This window comes from Ambystoma mexicanum, chromosome 1p, assembly GCF_040938575.1.
Source record: "Ambystoma mexicanum isolate Mex_15411 chromosome 1p, UKY_AmexF1_1, whole genome shotgun sequence".
Taxonomy (NCBI): Eukaryota; Metazoa; Chordata; class Amphibia; order Caudata; family Ambystomatidae; genus Ambystoma; species Ambystoma mexicanum.
The window spans coordinates 367,570,758-367,588,527 of record NC_090921.1 but is presented as its reverse complement, the minus strand read 5'-3'; the positions used below and the strand labels follow the sequence as shown (position 1 = coordinate 367,588,527).

Sequence of the window (17,770 nt, the reverse complement as noted above, 5' to 3'; positions counted from 1 at the left end):
TCATGGGTGGGTGTAATAGAGGAGGAGGCTGCTGCAGGATTGGCCAGTTCCTTACAGACTTTGAATAGTTTGGCCGTGTTGTTTGATGCACAGAGATGCAGGCTTGAATAGAGACTCTTTTCATGGTGTGGCTGCAGAGTCGATATTGCCTTTGAAGGAGGTAGCAGGCCAGTTTCTTAGAGGGTCTGCCCGACAAATTCCATTTCCGCTCAGCTGCCCTACACTTGCGTTCAAGGGCAGCCATATTGGAGTCGTACCAAGAGTTGGACCTTTTGGAAGGCTTCAGTCGGACCCTCATGACAAGGGCAAGATTATCAAGGGTGTTAGAGATAGAGAGATTGAAGTTAGCGAGGGCTGTGTCAGGGTGGAAGTCAACCGCAGGAGTAGCAGGCGGAGAGTAGGTGGAGGCAAAGGCAGCAGCGGTCACTCTTTTCATGGATGTGGTGACTTTGAGATTGAGTGGCCGTGCCGGGTGTGATGATGCTAGAGGAGAGGAGAGTTTCAAGTGTGATGAATGAAGAGAGTGATCCGTCCAAGAGAGAGAGGTAGTGAGAGGGATAGAGAGAGGTATGTCGGTAGAGATGAAAGCATCCGAAGTGTGGCCCGCTGTGTGCGTGGAGCCAGAGGTTAAGATAGAGAGGGAGAGAGAATTGTGTAAGTTGCAGAAAGGTCCTGAGAAGTTAGTAGAGTCCAGATGGATGTTGAAATCCCCCAGCAGGATGAGTTGAGAGGAGGAGGAAAGTAGAGAGGAGGCAAGGTCAGCCCATTCTGAGAGGAAGAGAGTGGTCTGTCTTGGTGGCCGATTGAAGAAGGCCATAAAGAGAGAAGATTTAGGAGAGACTGAGAGCCTGCAGACTAGGCACTCGAAGGAGGAGTAGGCCTGAGTAGGGATGATGGACACAGGTATCCATTCTGGGAAGATCAGGGCCACTCCCCCTCCTGTCTGTCCCCTTGGGTCTTGGCACAGAGAGGATCTTGTGACAGAGTTGTCCTTGAACCATGTCTCAGTGATAGCGAGCACATCAAGATCCATGAGATCAAGGAGGTTGCAGATGTCAGATGAGTGTTTGACAGCTGAACGAGAGTTAAGCGTGCCGATATGGAGCAGCTTGCCATCTTTGAAGGTCTTCCACGGGGGACAGGGGGTTGTAGTCGCACCCCCACCCCGAGGTTGGCAGAAGAGCCAGAGGGATAGCGAAGGGTGGCGGAGGAGCAAAGGCCGACAAGGGAGCCAGGACAGTTAGGAAAGCCAAGGGAGCCTGTGCAGAGGAGGAGGAGGGCACAGTAGGCAAGGGAGCCTGTGCGCAGGAGGAGGAAGGAAAAATAGGCACGGGAGCCTGAGCGGAGAAGGAGGAAGGCACAACGGGCAAGGGAGCCTGTGCGGAGGAGGAGGAAGACACAACAAGCAAGGGTGCCTGTGCGGAGGAGGAGGAAGGCACAACAGGCAAGGGAGCCTGTGAGGAGGAGGGGTAAGATACAGCAGCCAAGGGAGCCTGTGCAGAGGAGGAGGAAGGCACAGTAGGCAAGGAAGCCTGTGCGGAGGAGGAGGAAGGCACAGCAGGCAAGGGAGCCTTTGCAGAGGAGGAGGAAGGCACAACAGGTAGGGGAGCCTGTGCAGGGGAAGAAGGCACAGTAGGCAACAGAGCATATGTGGAGGAGGAGGAAGGCACAGCAGGCAAGGGAGCCTGTGCAGAGGAGGAGGAAGGCACAGTAGGCAAGGGAGCCTTGCAGAGGAGGAGGAAGGCACACCCGGCAAGGGAGCCTGTGCAGAGGAGGAGGAAGGCACAACAGGCAAGGGAGTCTCTGTGGAGGAGGAGGGATGCACAACAGGCAAGGTAGACTATGTGGAGGAGGAGAAAGGCACAGTAGGCAAGGCAGCCTGCAAAGAGGAGGAGGAAGTTACATCAGGCAGGGGAGCCTGTGCAGAGGAGGAGGAAGGCACAGTAGGCAAGGGAGCCTGTGCAGAGGAGGAAGGCACAGTAGGCAACGGATTTCAAAAAGGTAGCAGGCGCTCCTCTCCAGAAAGAACATGGCATGATAACGTGTTCTGAGATGAGAGTTTGCAGCACATGCTTTTTGCTCACTGTACCTTTTACAGATGAAAGGAGCCTATGTGGAGGAGGAGAAAGGCACAGTAGGCAAGGGAGCCTGTATGGAGCAGGAGGAAGTTACGGCAGGCAAGGGAGTCTGTGCAGTGGAGGAGGAAGGCACAACAGGCAACAGAGCCTGTGCAGAGTAGGAGGAAGGGACAGTAAGAAAGGGAGCCTGTGCGGAGGAGGAGTAAGGCACAGCAGGCAAGGGAGCCTGTCCTGAGGGAGAGGTAAGGTTTGAGAGGAGAGGTAGGAGCCAGTCAAAGAGGAGCAAGTTGGGTTGAGGACCCTGAACCATGATGGTTCAATTCCGATAGACATTAATGATGACCCTGGAAATGCCAAAGAGGTCAAGGAGGACTTCCCAGTGGGTGCCACCGTTAATGGGAGAAGAGGCGATTGGAGCGAGAAAGGCGACCATGTGGAGAAGCTACAAGTCGGCTGAGGGAACGACAAAGAGGATGTCTGTGAGAGTCTCTCATCTTCCATTCTCCCCAGCCAGGCCTCAAAGACATGTTGGGGGTGCATTGCAGTAGTGGAGAGCTGGAATGGTGGCAAGGGGAGTGGATAGAAGGTGACTAGGTGTGAAAGGTGAAGAGGGAGTGGATAAAATCGAAAGGGGAGCGCTGATGAAAAGATTGTTAGATTGGTGTTACGAAACTACTGTTCTTGCTTCCGTTTTGCTTGGGTTTTGTACTGTTTTTTTCTAGCTCAGTTTATAAAAGGTTGACACTTTTATTCTTAAGGGATGAATAATTTGAATTCATCTCACAGACTCTTTTTAGGGGTCTTTTTGTTTTTCATACCGTGGCAAAGACAGTTTTCCCTGTGGGCAGAGGGGAATGGATGGAAGGAAATGAGAGCAGTGCATCGAGTGTAAGAGGGAATGGGGGACAAATGAGAGATGAAGAGAGTAGAGAATGGTAGGTGAAAGGAGACAGCCCAAATGCCTGCTACCCACACTCGGTACAGCGCTGCGTTGCTCTCGAGCTAGGTCCACGCTTTAAACAATCAAATAAAATAAAATAAATAAGGGAGCGGATGGAAGAAGAAAGCAGATTTTGGAGGGGCTACACCAGTGCATGCGATTTTAGAAGGGATGAAAGAGCAGAGCGGAATTTCCACTTGAGCAAATGGAGTGATCCTGGACAAGTCGCTAATTCAGCAAGACCTTTCCAGCCAGTCATACTTCTAAAAACAAAACTTTAACAGTAGAAAACAGAACTTACATTGAACATTTGTCCCTTACGTTCAGCAATGTTGCAGATGTGACAGACATCAACTCCTCACACTCTAAGCTCCGCCTTCTCAGGGCCCTCTTTCAATCTTGTCCATGGACAAGCTGATTGCCATCAGATATTTATCTTCAATATATCTGGAAGAGGGCAAAGGCCCTCTCAGCCAGACCTAACAAGTCCTACCACCTGCTCACCATAGACGACTACACAGGCCAATAACATCTAATTTAGCCAGGAAAATGCTCTCCCGAGTGTGGCGGGGAATGTTTTCGCTTGCACTTGTGCCGGCTGAGTGCCACGTTCTTTCCGCCAGTGGTGGAGCAGCAGCGAGGATTTGGAACCTCTTGTGTGATTGGAACTTGAATTGGCGGGAAGGAAATATGTCATTAGCGACACATGCATGGGTGCCGCTGAGGATGTTAAACAGGCTGGCGAGAAGCCCGGCCGCAGGTTGGCAAGACGTAGAACACACTCTGTGCCCCTTTTAAACTTGTGATCTGTTTACAGTCTGAGCGCAGTGAAAGGCGTTATTGGAAAAAGTCGCCTTTGCGGCCTTTGATGTTCACGTGGGTTCATTTGAGTCCATCGCTGGGTCTATGCGTCTGTATAATTCATTGGCTGAGAAGCCACAGCGCGTACGCTGCTGCCTGCTATGTTAGTTCAGTAAAGGACTGCATAACGCACTTTGAATAGCGCAACAGCAACGACAGAGCTAAATACACATGACAGTCCAGGGGCCTTATTTACAAAAGCGTTTTCAATTGATAATCGCTTTGTTAATCAGGCCCTAGAGATCGTTAAGTATCCACATTCTTCTCCTTCATCAAAATGTGTGTTTATGATACCCCAGTTATTTTTCTTGCCATATTATATTAATAGTCAAATGCTAGCAAATAATTCCCAATATTGACTAATTCTCTGGCACTCGTGACCTTTTCCTTCATTATTTGACGATTTTGCAACACTCCTAAATTCACGCTCTTTGTCGCACTGCTTTCCCAGCTCACGTGCCTGGAAGACACAGGACATGTTTTAAGTTTTAGAGCAAATCACTATCCTTTCATTTCACCTGGTCACTTTCACTTGGAGAATCATAATCCAATGATTTTTCCTCGAGTTACTGGGATGTTTTTTATTAAAATTACCTTAACGACTACTCTGGAAGTACACGAGGATACCGATAATGCATAGGGTCCTGATGAATGCCACTGGAACTAACATGGGGCTGAAACAATTGTTGGCAGTCTCACTATAGGATAAAGGTGATTAGTGACCAGTGCATTTAAGGGATGTGAATTTAAATTAGAAATACCTGCTGTTTCCACATTTGATGAAACGTATCCTGTTCTTTGTTTTTTTGTTGTTTTCTGTATGTGATCATGTGACCGAATATATGGTATTTAGTGCTCGTAAATATATATATAAAAGTCACCATGTGTTTGTGGTGGGATGTGTGGCTAAGTGTTGGTCCTTATACAGTTCCACACCGTTTAACCAACCCGCACCACATTTGGCATAGTTGCCTGTTAAGACCCTTTGAATATTACTGGCTACATGATATTTGGACGGCCCACCCATCCCCCAGATTGCAGCACAAGTCAAAATGTGCTTGTGGGTTTCTGGCAAAGTGTTGTTCCTTATACAATTCCACACCGTTTCACCAATCTGCACCACATTTTGCACAGTTGCCTTTTAGGACGCTACGGACATTACTAGCTACACGACATTTGAGTAACCCCCCCATTTCCCCAGATTTCCACACCTTCACACGTGCTACAGTTGCCTGAAATGAGCGAAACATCAATGTGGTTGTAGAAGGACCGGTCCCTCCAGGCCCTAGGATGCATGGCTTCCAAGATATTTTCACTGCCATGCACTCAACAAACTGCACCACGTCAGGGAGAGAGCACAGAAGGTCTCAGCATGCAGAAGCACAGCAACTCTCGCCTCCCCCCCATGTCTGCTCCAGAGTATGTCAGCCAGCCACACGCGCCCATTCTCAGTGAGTTTACTTCAGGGTACAAAGCACATCAAGCTATAAGCGAATCGGAAAAGCGACCAACAGGATCAGTGTTATCATGTCTGTACAGAATCCATTCGGAGAACGGGTACTTCTGCTAGTTTCATATAACTTTTTACATAATGAACAATGCTCCCAAATTGTTGTGATCATTGCTAACTTCTAGAGGATCAACTCAGACCGCCCATCAAATACATATTTAATTAGTCACAAATAATAATAGTAACCACACAGAGGTGTTACATATATGTTCAGGTTACTCATAATGTGCACTGTATTCACTCGAATAAACCTGCATTAAAAGAAACCTTCCAGCTGTGCATCCATCACTCACGCAACAATGACCAGCATGACTCCCCCACCCTTCACAGCCAACACAAGCAACATAATGTTCAGCCACAATCCTTAGACCCGGGTGATAATGACTTTGTTTCATAAAAAAACACATGAGACTCAGCTTTTGTATAGGCCTAGCCGCTATGCCCAAGTCTGTTTTCTGTGCAGATGATTTCACCCTAATGAACACAACAAACAGACTGAAGAGCAGAGCGACTATGCGGATCCAAAAAGTATGTTATTCATTTTTATGTTAAACATAGATTTAGCACCCTCGTCCCGTTTTTGGAGGTGATAATTGCAGTAGTGCAATAAGCCGCAGGGCGACCCTGCCAGTAATGGGACCACTGCTCAGCATTCTCATAGGTCCTTAGCTTGGAAGGTGGACCGTTAGCGACAGGGCTGCCCAGCAGTCCTGTTTATTATGACCTCATTATAAAATTGGAATGATGGCAGTTCCACAGCAGTCACTAGAGTGGCTGAGGACAATAATGACTGGTACAAGTCTTCTGTCCCAACATTACAATGTTTCTGCTTTTCTTTCCTTATTTTAAACATAAAGGTCTTCCCTCGTTGATTGGAATGGTCGGATATCAATAAAGCCCTGTTGCTCGGGCCGTTACCATTGGGACAATTCATTTAACCTACTTGCTTGAGGCTATGTCAAGCAGTGTTTCTGTCCCCCAGTGTCAATAATATCCTGTATCTGCTATACCTAGAGTTCATATTGGTAGCTATGTACTTGAGGTTAATTTATAAGCGATGGCCTGAGAGACAAAGGTCATTCGTGGCATCAGAGATGCTGCAGCAGGCAATGACTAAGGAAGACCAAATGATATGGGATTTTGCGGCTGCCAGAGGTCATATTGAGCAAAGACAAAGAAGTCCCTTTTGACAGTGGGCCTCATTACGAGGAAGGCGGCCACGGAATGTACATTGCCAGTAAGTAAGGGACCGGCACCGTTCATTCTGGGCCGCCACATTACGAGGTCTGCAGCGGGTCCCGCTGAGGACGTCTGGTAAAACCAGGCGTCCTTAGCGGGACCCGCTAGCAGAACAGGATGCTAGCAACGAGCCCGTTGTTAGCATCCTCCCCATTCCCATTGAGCCCTACGGGGGCTCAAATGGGAATGGGGATGTACCGGGTCTGGGTCCCGAGAATGGGAATTACTGGGCCCGCCAAAGTCGGAATGGCCCAGTAATTCCCTATTTCTGGAACCCGGACTTGGTACCCGGTATGGGGGTAGCCATGCCGCTAAAAGCGGCATGGCTACCTCCATACTCGTAATGAGGCCCAATTACTTTGTAACCCATGAAACGAAGGATCACAAAATGGTAGCTGTGGAATTCAGGGACGTGTGCAATCTCTCAACCTTCCCTTCCAGATCATAGCATAGCCCCGTATGAAAACAAAGCACATTCTTATTTCTGTTATATTTAGCTGTGGAATAGCTGTTTAGAGCCCATCGCAAAACCAATATCACCATCCCAACTTTGTAGTGCACCGATATATTGATTCCACCAATGGAAACATCAGGGCACGTTACAATAGTAAGAGATACACAGGAAACATGCTCTCCCAAAGGGAGGCAGCATTTAGAGGACATTCCAAAAACCTGGTAAGAGCTGAAACCCATTTTCATCCCAGCTTCTGCACCCTGGCCCCTCCATCAACTCCAAGGAACATGGATAGGTCAAGGACTAGGCTTCAGCTCAACCAATCTTTGAAAATATGTTTTATTTCGATATTGGCAGGTCCATCTCTCAGGGATACTAACAAGACTCGTTTCTCTCTTTCTCAGGTGCAACCGAGTGGACTTCCTGGTTCAATGTCGACCACCCTGGAGGTGAGGGTGATTATGAGACTCTGGACGCCATTCGCTACTATTACCGGGAGCGCTTGTGTGCCCGACCAATAGCCATAGAGGCCCGCACTACTGAGTGGGTGTTGCCAGAGGAGACGGGGGAAGTGGTGCATTACAGTCCAGAAAAGGGCTTCTGGTGCATCAACAGAGAGCAGCCCGAGGACGGGATGTGCTCCAACTACCATGTCAGGTTCCAGTGCCCGTATGGTAAGCACTCAATACTCTATCATAGCTCCTCCACAATCCTACCATCCATGTGACCTATATCATATGTACCAGCTGCCTTAAAATGCCCAGCATAGCTACAAGAGACGTGAGAGTACCCCAACTATGGGCCCATTCCGGTGGTGCTAGTGCACGGTATAAATGTCCTTTAACATTAACATATACCATACAAACAGCAATCTGTCTGGCCTCACTTCTGACATTGCGGGGATATCCCACTTCTGCAGCCAGTGTGATTACACCCCCAACCAGTCACCAATCTGAGCAGCTGGCCTCACTTCTAACATTGCAGGAATATCCCACTTCTGCTGCCAGTGTGATTACACCCCCAACCAGTCACCAATCTGAGCAGCTGGCCTCACTTCTGACACTGCAGGAATATCCCACTGCTGCCACCAGTGTGATCACACCCCCAACCGGTCACCAATCTGAGCCGCTGGCCTCACTTCTGACACTGCAGGAATATCCCACCTCTGCTGCCAGTGTGATTACACCCCAACCAGTCACCAATCAGAACAGCTGGCCTCACTTCTAACATCCCACTGCTGCTGCCAGTGTGATTACGCCCCCAACCAGTCACCAATCTGAGCAGCTGGCCTCACTTCTGGCATTGCAGGAATATCCCACTTCTGCTGCCAGAGTGATTACACCCCCAGCCATTCACCAATCTGAACAGCTGGCCTCACGTCTAACATCCCACTGCTGCTGCCAGTGTGATCACAACCCCAACCAGTCACCAATCTGAGCAGTTGAGCCTATTTATTTGGGTGCTTTGTAACACACACATTTCAGCAAGGAAACCCCTTTGCAGCACGTCATCCTCTAGTGCACTCATGGCATCCACTGCCATTAACTTTACTATTCTCAGCACCTGCCACCAGCTTCAATGTATTAACCCAATTGCAGGGGCGCATTACACCTTTGGTAGTGGATAAATATGCAATGATTTTAAAAAAGTTGGAAAAGTCATACAATGAGGGGGTTGCCTCATAACACAAAGCCCCTGTTATCTAAAAGGCAAGGGCTTCTGTTTGGAATAATGCCGGAAAGCCAGCACATGTTCTCAGTAAGTCTGTAAGTTATAGAGCATGTTTTATTATGTCAAAAAATTATGTAATAGATAATATACACAGGGGCTCACGTTGTAAACATGTGTCGGTTACGGCGGCTATTTCAACTGTGATGTTTTCAGTGTGGCTGTTTTTGAAGATTTCTTTTCTTATTCGTTTTTACGTATATGTGTTTTATGTTTGGGATCAGGGATTTGGTGTAGTGGGTGGCAGGGTCGGATGGGCTGGATGGGGGGTGGTTTGGAGGAGAATCCCTCCATATAAAAAAATAACAGCGGTGAAAACAGCTGCAACAAAAACACGTGTAACCAAATTCGTAATTTGATGGTGGGGTGCCACTACGTTTGCATTGCACTGTAAACGGCCCCCTACTGCCACATTTTCATCATTTGCATGCCAAGCGGTGCTCACAATTACAATTAAATGCTCCTTGACATACTCGTTTGTCGGGGATGGATTAATTTCAATTGTGAACACTGCCCACCAGGTACAATAGATCCTTATCGGGTCCGCCTGCTTTATGCTGGAACTTACGCCGGGATGAAAATCCCTGCTGGCGCAAATGTTGTAGCATTTGTATGGCCGAGAGGAAGGAGGTGGTGGAAATGCAATGTTTTTGTCCCACCCCTCCACTCCACTTTACAAATGATTGAAGATGATCTGTGGCATGAATGGAAGGAGGTAAGCCTTACACACGGCATTTACGTCTTCTATTCACGTTACAGCTCAGTGTAACATGAGCTCCACACAATTAACATGAGAGATTATGCTATACTAACCTAGAAAAACTGCGCCATGCTATAACGATTGATGTGCTATGTGCCATTTTCAGATCAGCTCTATTGGTCTCCCTGGTCCACTTGGAGTTCCTGCTCCCGTTCTGCCTGTGGCATGACTGGCCTACAAATACGGCAGCGGAAATGTCTGAACACCCAGCCTCCCCTGCTGCCGCACCTGCCCAGGTGTGAGGGTCACGCCACAGAACGCAGGGCATGTGAAGCGGCACCATGTGCAGGTAATACACCTGGGGCAACAGAGTGCACACAATGGTACTTGCAGGTAATGCACATGTCAGCGAAGGTAGGTGTGCACTGTGTGTATAATGACTACAGTCGGGATGCTATAAGGTGCAGTTTGGATGCTTCCTTCGAGAAATGTGCTCAACATCATTGCAATTTAGTACATCTCCGTTGACTCCTTGTTACTAAGGAGATCACCTTCGATGGGGCTGCGCATTAAATGGAGGCATGAATGAGAGACGTAATTACCTAACAACTCCATTGTGAATGCTCTGCCCGCATTTGTGGCATTCCAGGGCACAGAAGGGGGAGCAAAGAAGAGGGTACGTCTCCCCTTTGCTGTCTTTCTGCATCTTGGAAGAGCATGCAGCTTTACAAATGCATGAGATTTTCATGCAAGCGTTTCTTTACTCACTCTTCACATTTGCACTCCGATTTGTGAGGAAGGAACTTGCATGCAGGGGACTCAACAGCACATAAGTGCAACATGCTTGTGGGCCCCTGCATGCAATTTACAAAATGACCTGAATGTTTTTCCAAAATAGCACCAGGAGTATATATACTCGTTTAATCCAGTGACAGCCGCTGCACACGAGACATACATTGGGCTGAGAAACCGCTTCATTTGGGGTTGTGGGTAGTGAGGAGGAGCATCAGGAAGCTGAGGCTCAGGGTGAGGGGTGGAGAGGCAGCAGGAAACAGATAATGGAGGGAGAATGGGTAGACAGTGACAACAGCTCCAGGCAATGGGCCTCATTAGGACCCTGGCGGTAAGGGGTCTACGCCAGCGTTAGCTGCGCCGACCCCTTACCGCCAACTACGAGTTCCCAAAGCGCCATGGTCATTTTTCCGCCCGCTTTTTGCGGGCGGAGAAATCCATGGCGCTATGGGACCTTGGTGTTAATTACGCCACCGTAATTTACGGTGGCGTAATTAACTCCTTCCCCACTCCCATTATACCCTATGGGGCCGAAATGGGAATGGGGAAGGATAAATGGGTCAATGGGGACTTACCGCCCCGCCGACCTCGGAATGGGGCGGTAAGTCCACCATCCGCCATGGCGTAAACGGACTTTACGCCATGGCCGGAAAGTCCGTCGATGGCGGAAAAAATCTGCCAGGGTCGTAATGAGGGCCAATGAGTTGTTCACTCATACTATTCTTGTGGGCCATGGTGACAGCTGTTGTTGCACTGGCTCCTGGCAACAAGCACAATTCACTGGCTTTGGTTGGAGTAGGCAGCGATTTAGATATAGTGGGGTAATCAGTGAATGACAACAGTGGGGTGTTGAGGCAAGTAAACCTAACAACTGGGGTTAAGAGGGAGAAGGAAACTCCGATTGATGGGATTGGGGTCAGCACTCCCCTCGTATTTAACATTTTGTGGTGACAGCTAATGCAAGCTATTACCAGGGAGAGCTAAGTGGGCACATGTATTGAAGGAGCTCTGTGGCACATGGAGGGGGCAGGACCCACCATAATAACACATTAATGCAGAATGCCTAAGTGAAACACATGGCTTCTACAGCAGCATGGTAAAAGGAACCCTCTATCTGCGATTTATTTAGGTGGGTGTTGAGGAGACGAGCAGTTTAATCATTTTTATTAAGCTCAGGCTGGGGTGCCTTGTGACACATTGCTGATGTGTCTGTTGCAGCACTGGTTGCTTCCTCTGTCCTGGGTGGTGCAATCTGTTGGGAGACACATTTTATGGCCTTAGTTAAGGAGGACAAATTGCTGCTAAGCTCGTCCCCTAAAATGGACACTGCCCTGTGAGCGTCTGATGCTTGCCTTAGAGGAGACAATTATGTGTGCCTCGTGGGGTGATACATGGTGTTCTTTGCAGGCAGGGTGCGCACACTAAATAATGCAAGAGGCAAACAGTGCACCCAGTTCTTCTTTAAAGTGGCACACCGTTTCGACAGCTTGCTTTTTAAAAGACTGTTGATCTGTTAAATGATGCCATTGGCCTGAGGGTGGTAAATAGTGGACCTCTAATGCCCAGTAATGCCGAAATCTCTTTAAAAAGCTCATTAGAGAAATGCATGCAGTTATCTGACCTTGATACTTTGCATATGCCCCATTGAGGGAAAACTTCTTGCACTAATAATTTAGAGGCACACTTGGTGTCTGGATATGCACAAGGTCCTGCCTCCACTTGAAACACTTGTGTATAGGCGTGTTACAAATGCCATATCATATCATACCGATGATGAGAATGGACACACGACCACAATGAGGTAACAAGATCTACTACACCTTTCCCCCATGGCCGAATAATCAATATGTTGCTCGCGTAACAGACAAATAGGGTGGGGCAAAGTGCCTCTGATGGTTCTTAAAGTAAGACTTGTACTGCAACTTTGACACGTAGTGCAATGTATGGCCATGTTAGTTAATTTCTCCTGTAGTTTGGTTACAAACCAGTCTTGCTGTAAGTATGCTGCAATGTGCTGTTTAGAAACGTGAGAGGGATGGTGGAACTGGTGGAATGCGACCAGTAATAACTCATGTGGCATGACCGCTTTCCCAGATATCTCTTGCCTCCATAAGAAATTGGTCAGGGATTGCTCACATCCTCTTTTAACCTGAAGATATTTCTCATCTTGTGGCGCTCAGCCCTGTAACTCGATCAGCTGTTCAATTGATAAGTCAGTGTAAGATAGTGGCAACTGATCACTAATAGGTGTTTACATAGTACACTCCGATACTTGGGGCACTGGAAGGTACACCATGGTTTTCGCTGCGGCATCTGCAGCAGGGTAACCGAGTGAGACCTCGTCTGTGTTGTTGATGTGGGTGGTGTATTTTCGACTGCCAATATAGATGGCTGGGTCAGTGCGTGAATGAGTTTATCTAATAACGTGGCATCTTAAATGGAAGATCCAACAGCTTTCCTGGACTCCCTCCTTTTCCATCGTGCGAGGGCCGCATGCACTGTGGTGGTGACATATGCTGAGTATGAGTAAATGGTCATGTGGCACCCCTGAGACTCTTGAAATGCTCCAATATGCGCTATGAGCTCTGCTGCCTGAGCTGAAAAATGCATTGGTAACCTTTTCTGCAATAGTGCTTCATTTTCCCCATCCACCAGGCAGACCACTGACGCGCAAGTGTGCCACAAGCCTGTGTCTTTGTCAATCATGGCTGAATAACCAACGTGGAGGACGTTCCCCCATCTACGGTCTATCATGTGCTTTTGGAATGTCATCTTCTTCTCTCCTTCAAAAGTTACACAGTCATAGTTTGCTAAATCTTCATCAGAGCACATTTCTGTTAGGAAGGTAGCAGGGTTTACTGTTTTGCATTGCACAATGTGAATGTTTGAGCTTGAAAGGATAATCCTGTATGCAGATGCTCGCTACATGGTCATAGTGGATTTGGAATGCTCTAAAATTGCCAAAACTGCATGCTCGATGTACAAAATTACAGAGCATCCCATAATGATAGTGAAACTTTTTTCAATGGCAAGCACCTGCTCACACACAAATTGACCCTGCATTACCGAGTCCAGCACACCACTGTAATAGGCCAGTGAATTGTGGCCCATGGAGTTTTTTTGTCAGGACCGCTGTCATCAGTTGCCCGTTGGAGTGGGAAAATAAGTTGAACTCTTGAGTGTAGTCTGGGGGACTCACAATACCCTTGGGGCAATCTTGTGTGAGTCGGGATGCAAGGGGACAGAAAAGAAGGCATTTGTGAGGTCTACCTCAGTAAAGGGGGTTGCTTCCTTAGGAATGTTACAAAGGATTGTTGCAGGGTTTTGGACCACCAGAAATTCTGTCTGTACAATGTCATTGCGGGGGCGCAAATCCTGAATCATTCTCCAGCTCCCCCCTTTTGTGCCTGGCTTGAGAGTTATTCGTACTTGGGTCACTCCTTTTAGGAGCCCAACATCGTGGGTATGAATCATCCAAAGCCTTTGAGGGGTCTGCTCTAAGTCTGTTTTAGTGCAAGGTGGTGGGGCCACGAGAGCCATCAGAGGACACTGCACTTTTCGGAACTGCACCATAATGTCACAGAGGATAGAAATCGCTAATGTAATTCAGCCATTATCTGGCCTTTCATCATACAATTCAAAATCAGTCACTTCCTTGAGAGGCATTGTAGGATGAATACACAACACTGTGCGCAACTCGCACCCCTCTGAGCCAGTCCCAATCAAAACAATCTGTGTGGGTGACACCACCAGACCATGTAAATCCAGATATAGTATTGTCCCTGCCACCAATTCAGGTGTTACCACAGGCCAGAAAATGAAATCAGATGGCACTCGCCAGCAAGCTTTACCAATCTGGGATACTGGCTCAAGAAGCACTGTTACGCCATACGCAAACATGTCCAGGCCCACAGGAATACCGCAAGCCACTGCCCCCCTGCATGAATAATGACCATTCCTCTCAAGTCACACATGCCTGGGCTGGCACACACTACTCCGTGGTCTGTGAAGGTTATTCTCATATACAAATTTCTTAACAAATCTCACCCCAACAAGTTTATAGCAAAGCTCTTAGAATACAACAGAGGTGGACTTATCAGCATTCTTCCTATTTTGATATCCACTTCCTTTGTGTAGGTAACCGTGGCGACAGCCCTAGTGAAGTCACCTGATAGTGGGAAGTTTCCCTCACTGATGCATGATTTAGTGGCAGCTGTGTCAACCATGAAAATGACTTGTGTGTGCCTATCTCAGCGCCCACCAAGGGTTCATCATCTGGGTGGACTGCCATGGACAGGACTGGGCACGAGTTCCCTGTGGGCTGTTCTAGTCATGGTGTGTGTTCATGTCCGGGAATTCCAAAGGATTGTTTCTGATCATGCCCACACCTCGGTAGGGTACAACAGCACCATTCAGCAACACATCAGTCATGATGTAGTGTTAGGTCATTGGTGGTTGCGTCATGTGCAGGTTCTGTCCTTGTGCCCCCGATGGTCGTGGGGGGTAAAAGAGTGTAGGCTTGATGTATTTCATCGGTAATGGACGTCTAGTTTAGTTTATTATTTGTAGGTTGTTGCTGGGACGGTGGGTAGTAATTGGCATATGAAACACCTCCCGCCACCGGTCTGCTCCTACACTCCCTTACAAAATGTCCCTACTTCCCACAGCTCCATCATTGAGAGGGACCCATACCTGCTCCCTGAGGTCCAATCCCCCCAAGTCCCTCTCTTCCTCCACTGAACCCACCCCTCCCGCAATTCTGACCTCCTTGTTGCCACTTCTGATAGGGGTACTGAGTTACGCCTCCCCACTGTCCTTGTCCTCCTCCTGCCCAAAAGGCAGCTATTCTCATGTCTGGGGGTGTTGAGGTCTGTTCGGCCACCTCTGTTTGTGATACTGCCCCTTCAACTGCTATGTTTGCTAGCTTTTTCTATGCTTGTTTCGCTTCCTTAGACTTCAGTCTTTGGGTCGTTTCCTTTACTCACTCTTTCATCCTTTTACAATGGTGTATAACTATGGTCTGAATCTGGGCCCACCTCTTTGCTTCAATGCCCACTATTTTTTCAAGCGTCTTCATAACCTCCTTGGGTAAACCCCTTTTAATAAGGGAATAAAAAAGAGGAACTGATCGGTCCCACTGGTCCCCCTTCTCCGAACGCCACATCTCCTGAACCTTGATAATGTACTGCACAGGGTCTTCATCATCCCCATTGTATACTGCACGATGGACTGAAGGTCTGGTGTGCCGCTGTACGTTCGCTGCAGTGCATCCCATATCTGCGCCCTGATATTTTTAAAGGGTGCACCATCGTGGGCGTCATCATCTCCTGGATATTCTGCTTTACCCCACACATCATCCCCAGCCTGATCCCTGTAAGGAAGGCATGGTATCAAACTGTGAAAACAGACACAAGTGACCATAGTTCAAGGGTGTTTATTGAACTTCAATGGGTTGATTGAACACCTATCTAACCATAAATCTAAGGATGAGAGCAAGCTACGACCATCCAATAATAATAACGAGGTCCTAGTGGAGTCTTTGTCAAAGTAAAAGGGCCTATGCCAATAAACCTATTGCCAATCCTTACTTCTAAAGACAAATGGTGTGGGAATACTATGCATGCAAAAGAAAAGTGTTCAATAAACAATATTTCAGGATAGTTGAGAAGTTGGCTTCCCTCCCCACTTTTTCAGCATGGGACAGGGTGGCACACCCAATCTTTGAACACACTCTGGCTTCTCTGCCATGAGGATGCAGTTCAAATCTAGGTATCTGAGCCTTGTGTGCCAAAGTATCTTTCCCAATAAAAGTCTCTTATTGCAGAGTGCCTGGCCTAACAAACACGTACCAAAGTTCCTTTCTCATCAGGATTTTCACATTCACAAGTTCTCAGGTTTTTCCTGTTCACCACGGATCTCCCTCAGTTGGGCTCGGACACCCTTGAGCACAAGTTCACAATTGGTTTCCCTCAATCTGGCTCGAACCATGGGTCTCCCTCAATCGGCCTCAGACCTTATAATCTCACTTTCTTTGCTTTCTTTGTGTTATCAAAATTCGAAGACTTTCTACTGCAATGGATTTTTCTTATCCATTTGTGCCTAATGCACAAATGGAAAAGAACCATTACCATCACCACAATATACTCAAACTGGATAGCCTCGAACTATCTGTGCCTGAATCACGATAAAACAGAGTTGTTACTAGTTGGATCCCCAGCCATGCTCAAGAAACTCAGAGCTGAATTCTCCTAATTTACCATACATGGAATCTGAATCCCCATCTCCTCCTCCATAAAAACACTAGGGTCCACCTGGATGCCACACTCTCACTCACCAAAGAAGTTAAAGCAATCGCCTCTTCCTCTGCCTACACAAAGAAACGTATCAATGGGGCCAGACACTTCCTATTTCCGACCAGCTGCCTAACCATCGCCAGAGCCATTATTGTAGCAAGACTGGACTACTGCAGGAGCCGCCAAACAGAACCTTACCAGATTATAGGTAATTCAAAATAACGCTTTGCGAGCTGCCCTGAACATCTCCAAAAGAGATAATATCTCAACTGCCAGAAAAAAAAACCATTGGCTGACCATTTGGGAAAGGATCATTTTCAAAACCCTCTCCATTATGCATAAATGCCTATCCAACAAAGCCTCCAAATACCTCTCCTGGAACATCGAAAGAGCCAAATCCACCAGACCAGTAAGAATCTCCTATGCAGACCGTCTCACCCTACGCAAGGTGAATAGAGAAATTGGAGGACGGTCCAGCTTTCCCACAATAGCTGCAACCCAATGGAACGCCCTCCCTCCTGATCTAAGAGCAGAAACTTCATAGCAGCCCTTACGTAAGGCTCTAAAGACTTGGCTCTTTGCCTAGATGCTCCCGAGCTCAGACACCAGAGCAAAACATTATTGGACTGGCTGCGCCTAACTACCGTTATGTCACTGTACATGGATACGTTTGACATGTATGTATATTTCCCAGCCGAGGCTGGCCGTATGTGTGTCTGCACCCCTTTGCTTCCGAACCCTGGAAGATACATGTAAACAGTGGACACAGCGATGTCTATATTTATAAGATGAGTGTACCCAGTTGAAACAGAGCCCTGATGCCCTTGGGCTTGAGCGCTTTACAAATGCATATAAATTAAATAAATAAATAGTGCGTCCTGTCCAGGTCTCTATGTAATAACGGCATCTGGGTACCTATACTCTTCCATTCTTTACATGAATCACTTCCTTTTTTCCTTGCTACTGCCACCCAACCTACTCCTCAACCGAGGTCCCCACACACTTTTCAGCCGTGACAAGACCTACGGTGCCTGTCGTGCCTCCCCTTCAAAATTCTCATTCTCATCCATTGTGTCCCAGTCATCTTCCCCCAGCTCTCCGTCTGCGTCCCTGTCAGACCTCACTATCCCATATACCCCACTTCTCGCTTGCCCATCACAACCACCCTCCTTCTC

General features: G+C 47.7%; 1 protein-coding gene across 1 annotated transcript in view; it reads left to right on the top strand.

The window, feature by feature from the left end:
* CILP2 (cartilage intermediate layer protein 2) overlaps positions 1-17,770 on the top strand; it is a 246,031-nt gene that overhangs the window by 58,551 nt on the left and 169,710 nt on the right. The window contains exons 3-4 of the mRNA XM_069649049.1: positions 7,487-7,756; positions 9,677-9,859. Coding sequence (XP_069505150.1) covers positions 7,487-7,756; positions 9,677-9,859 — 453 coding nt within the window. The remainder of the gene's footprint in view (positions 1-7,486; positions 7,757-9,676; positions 9,860-17,770) is intronic.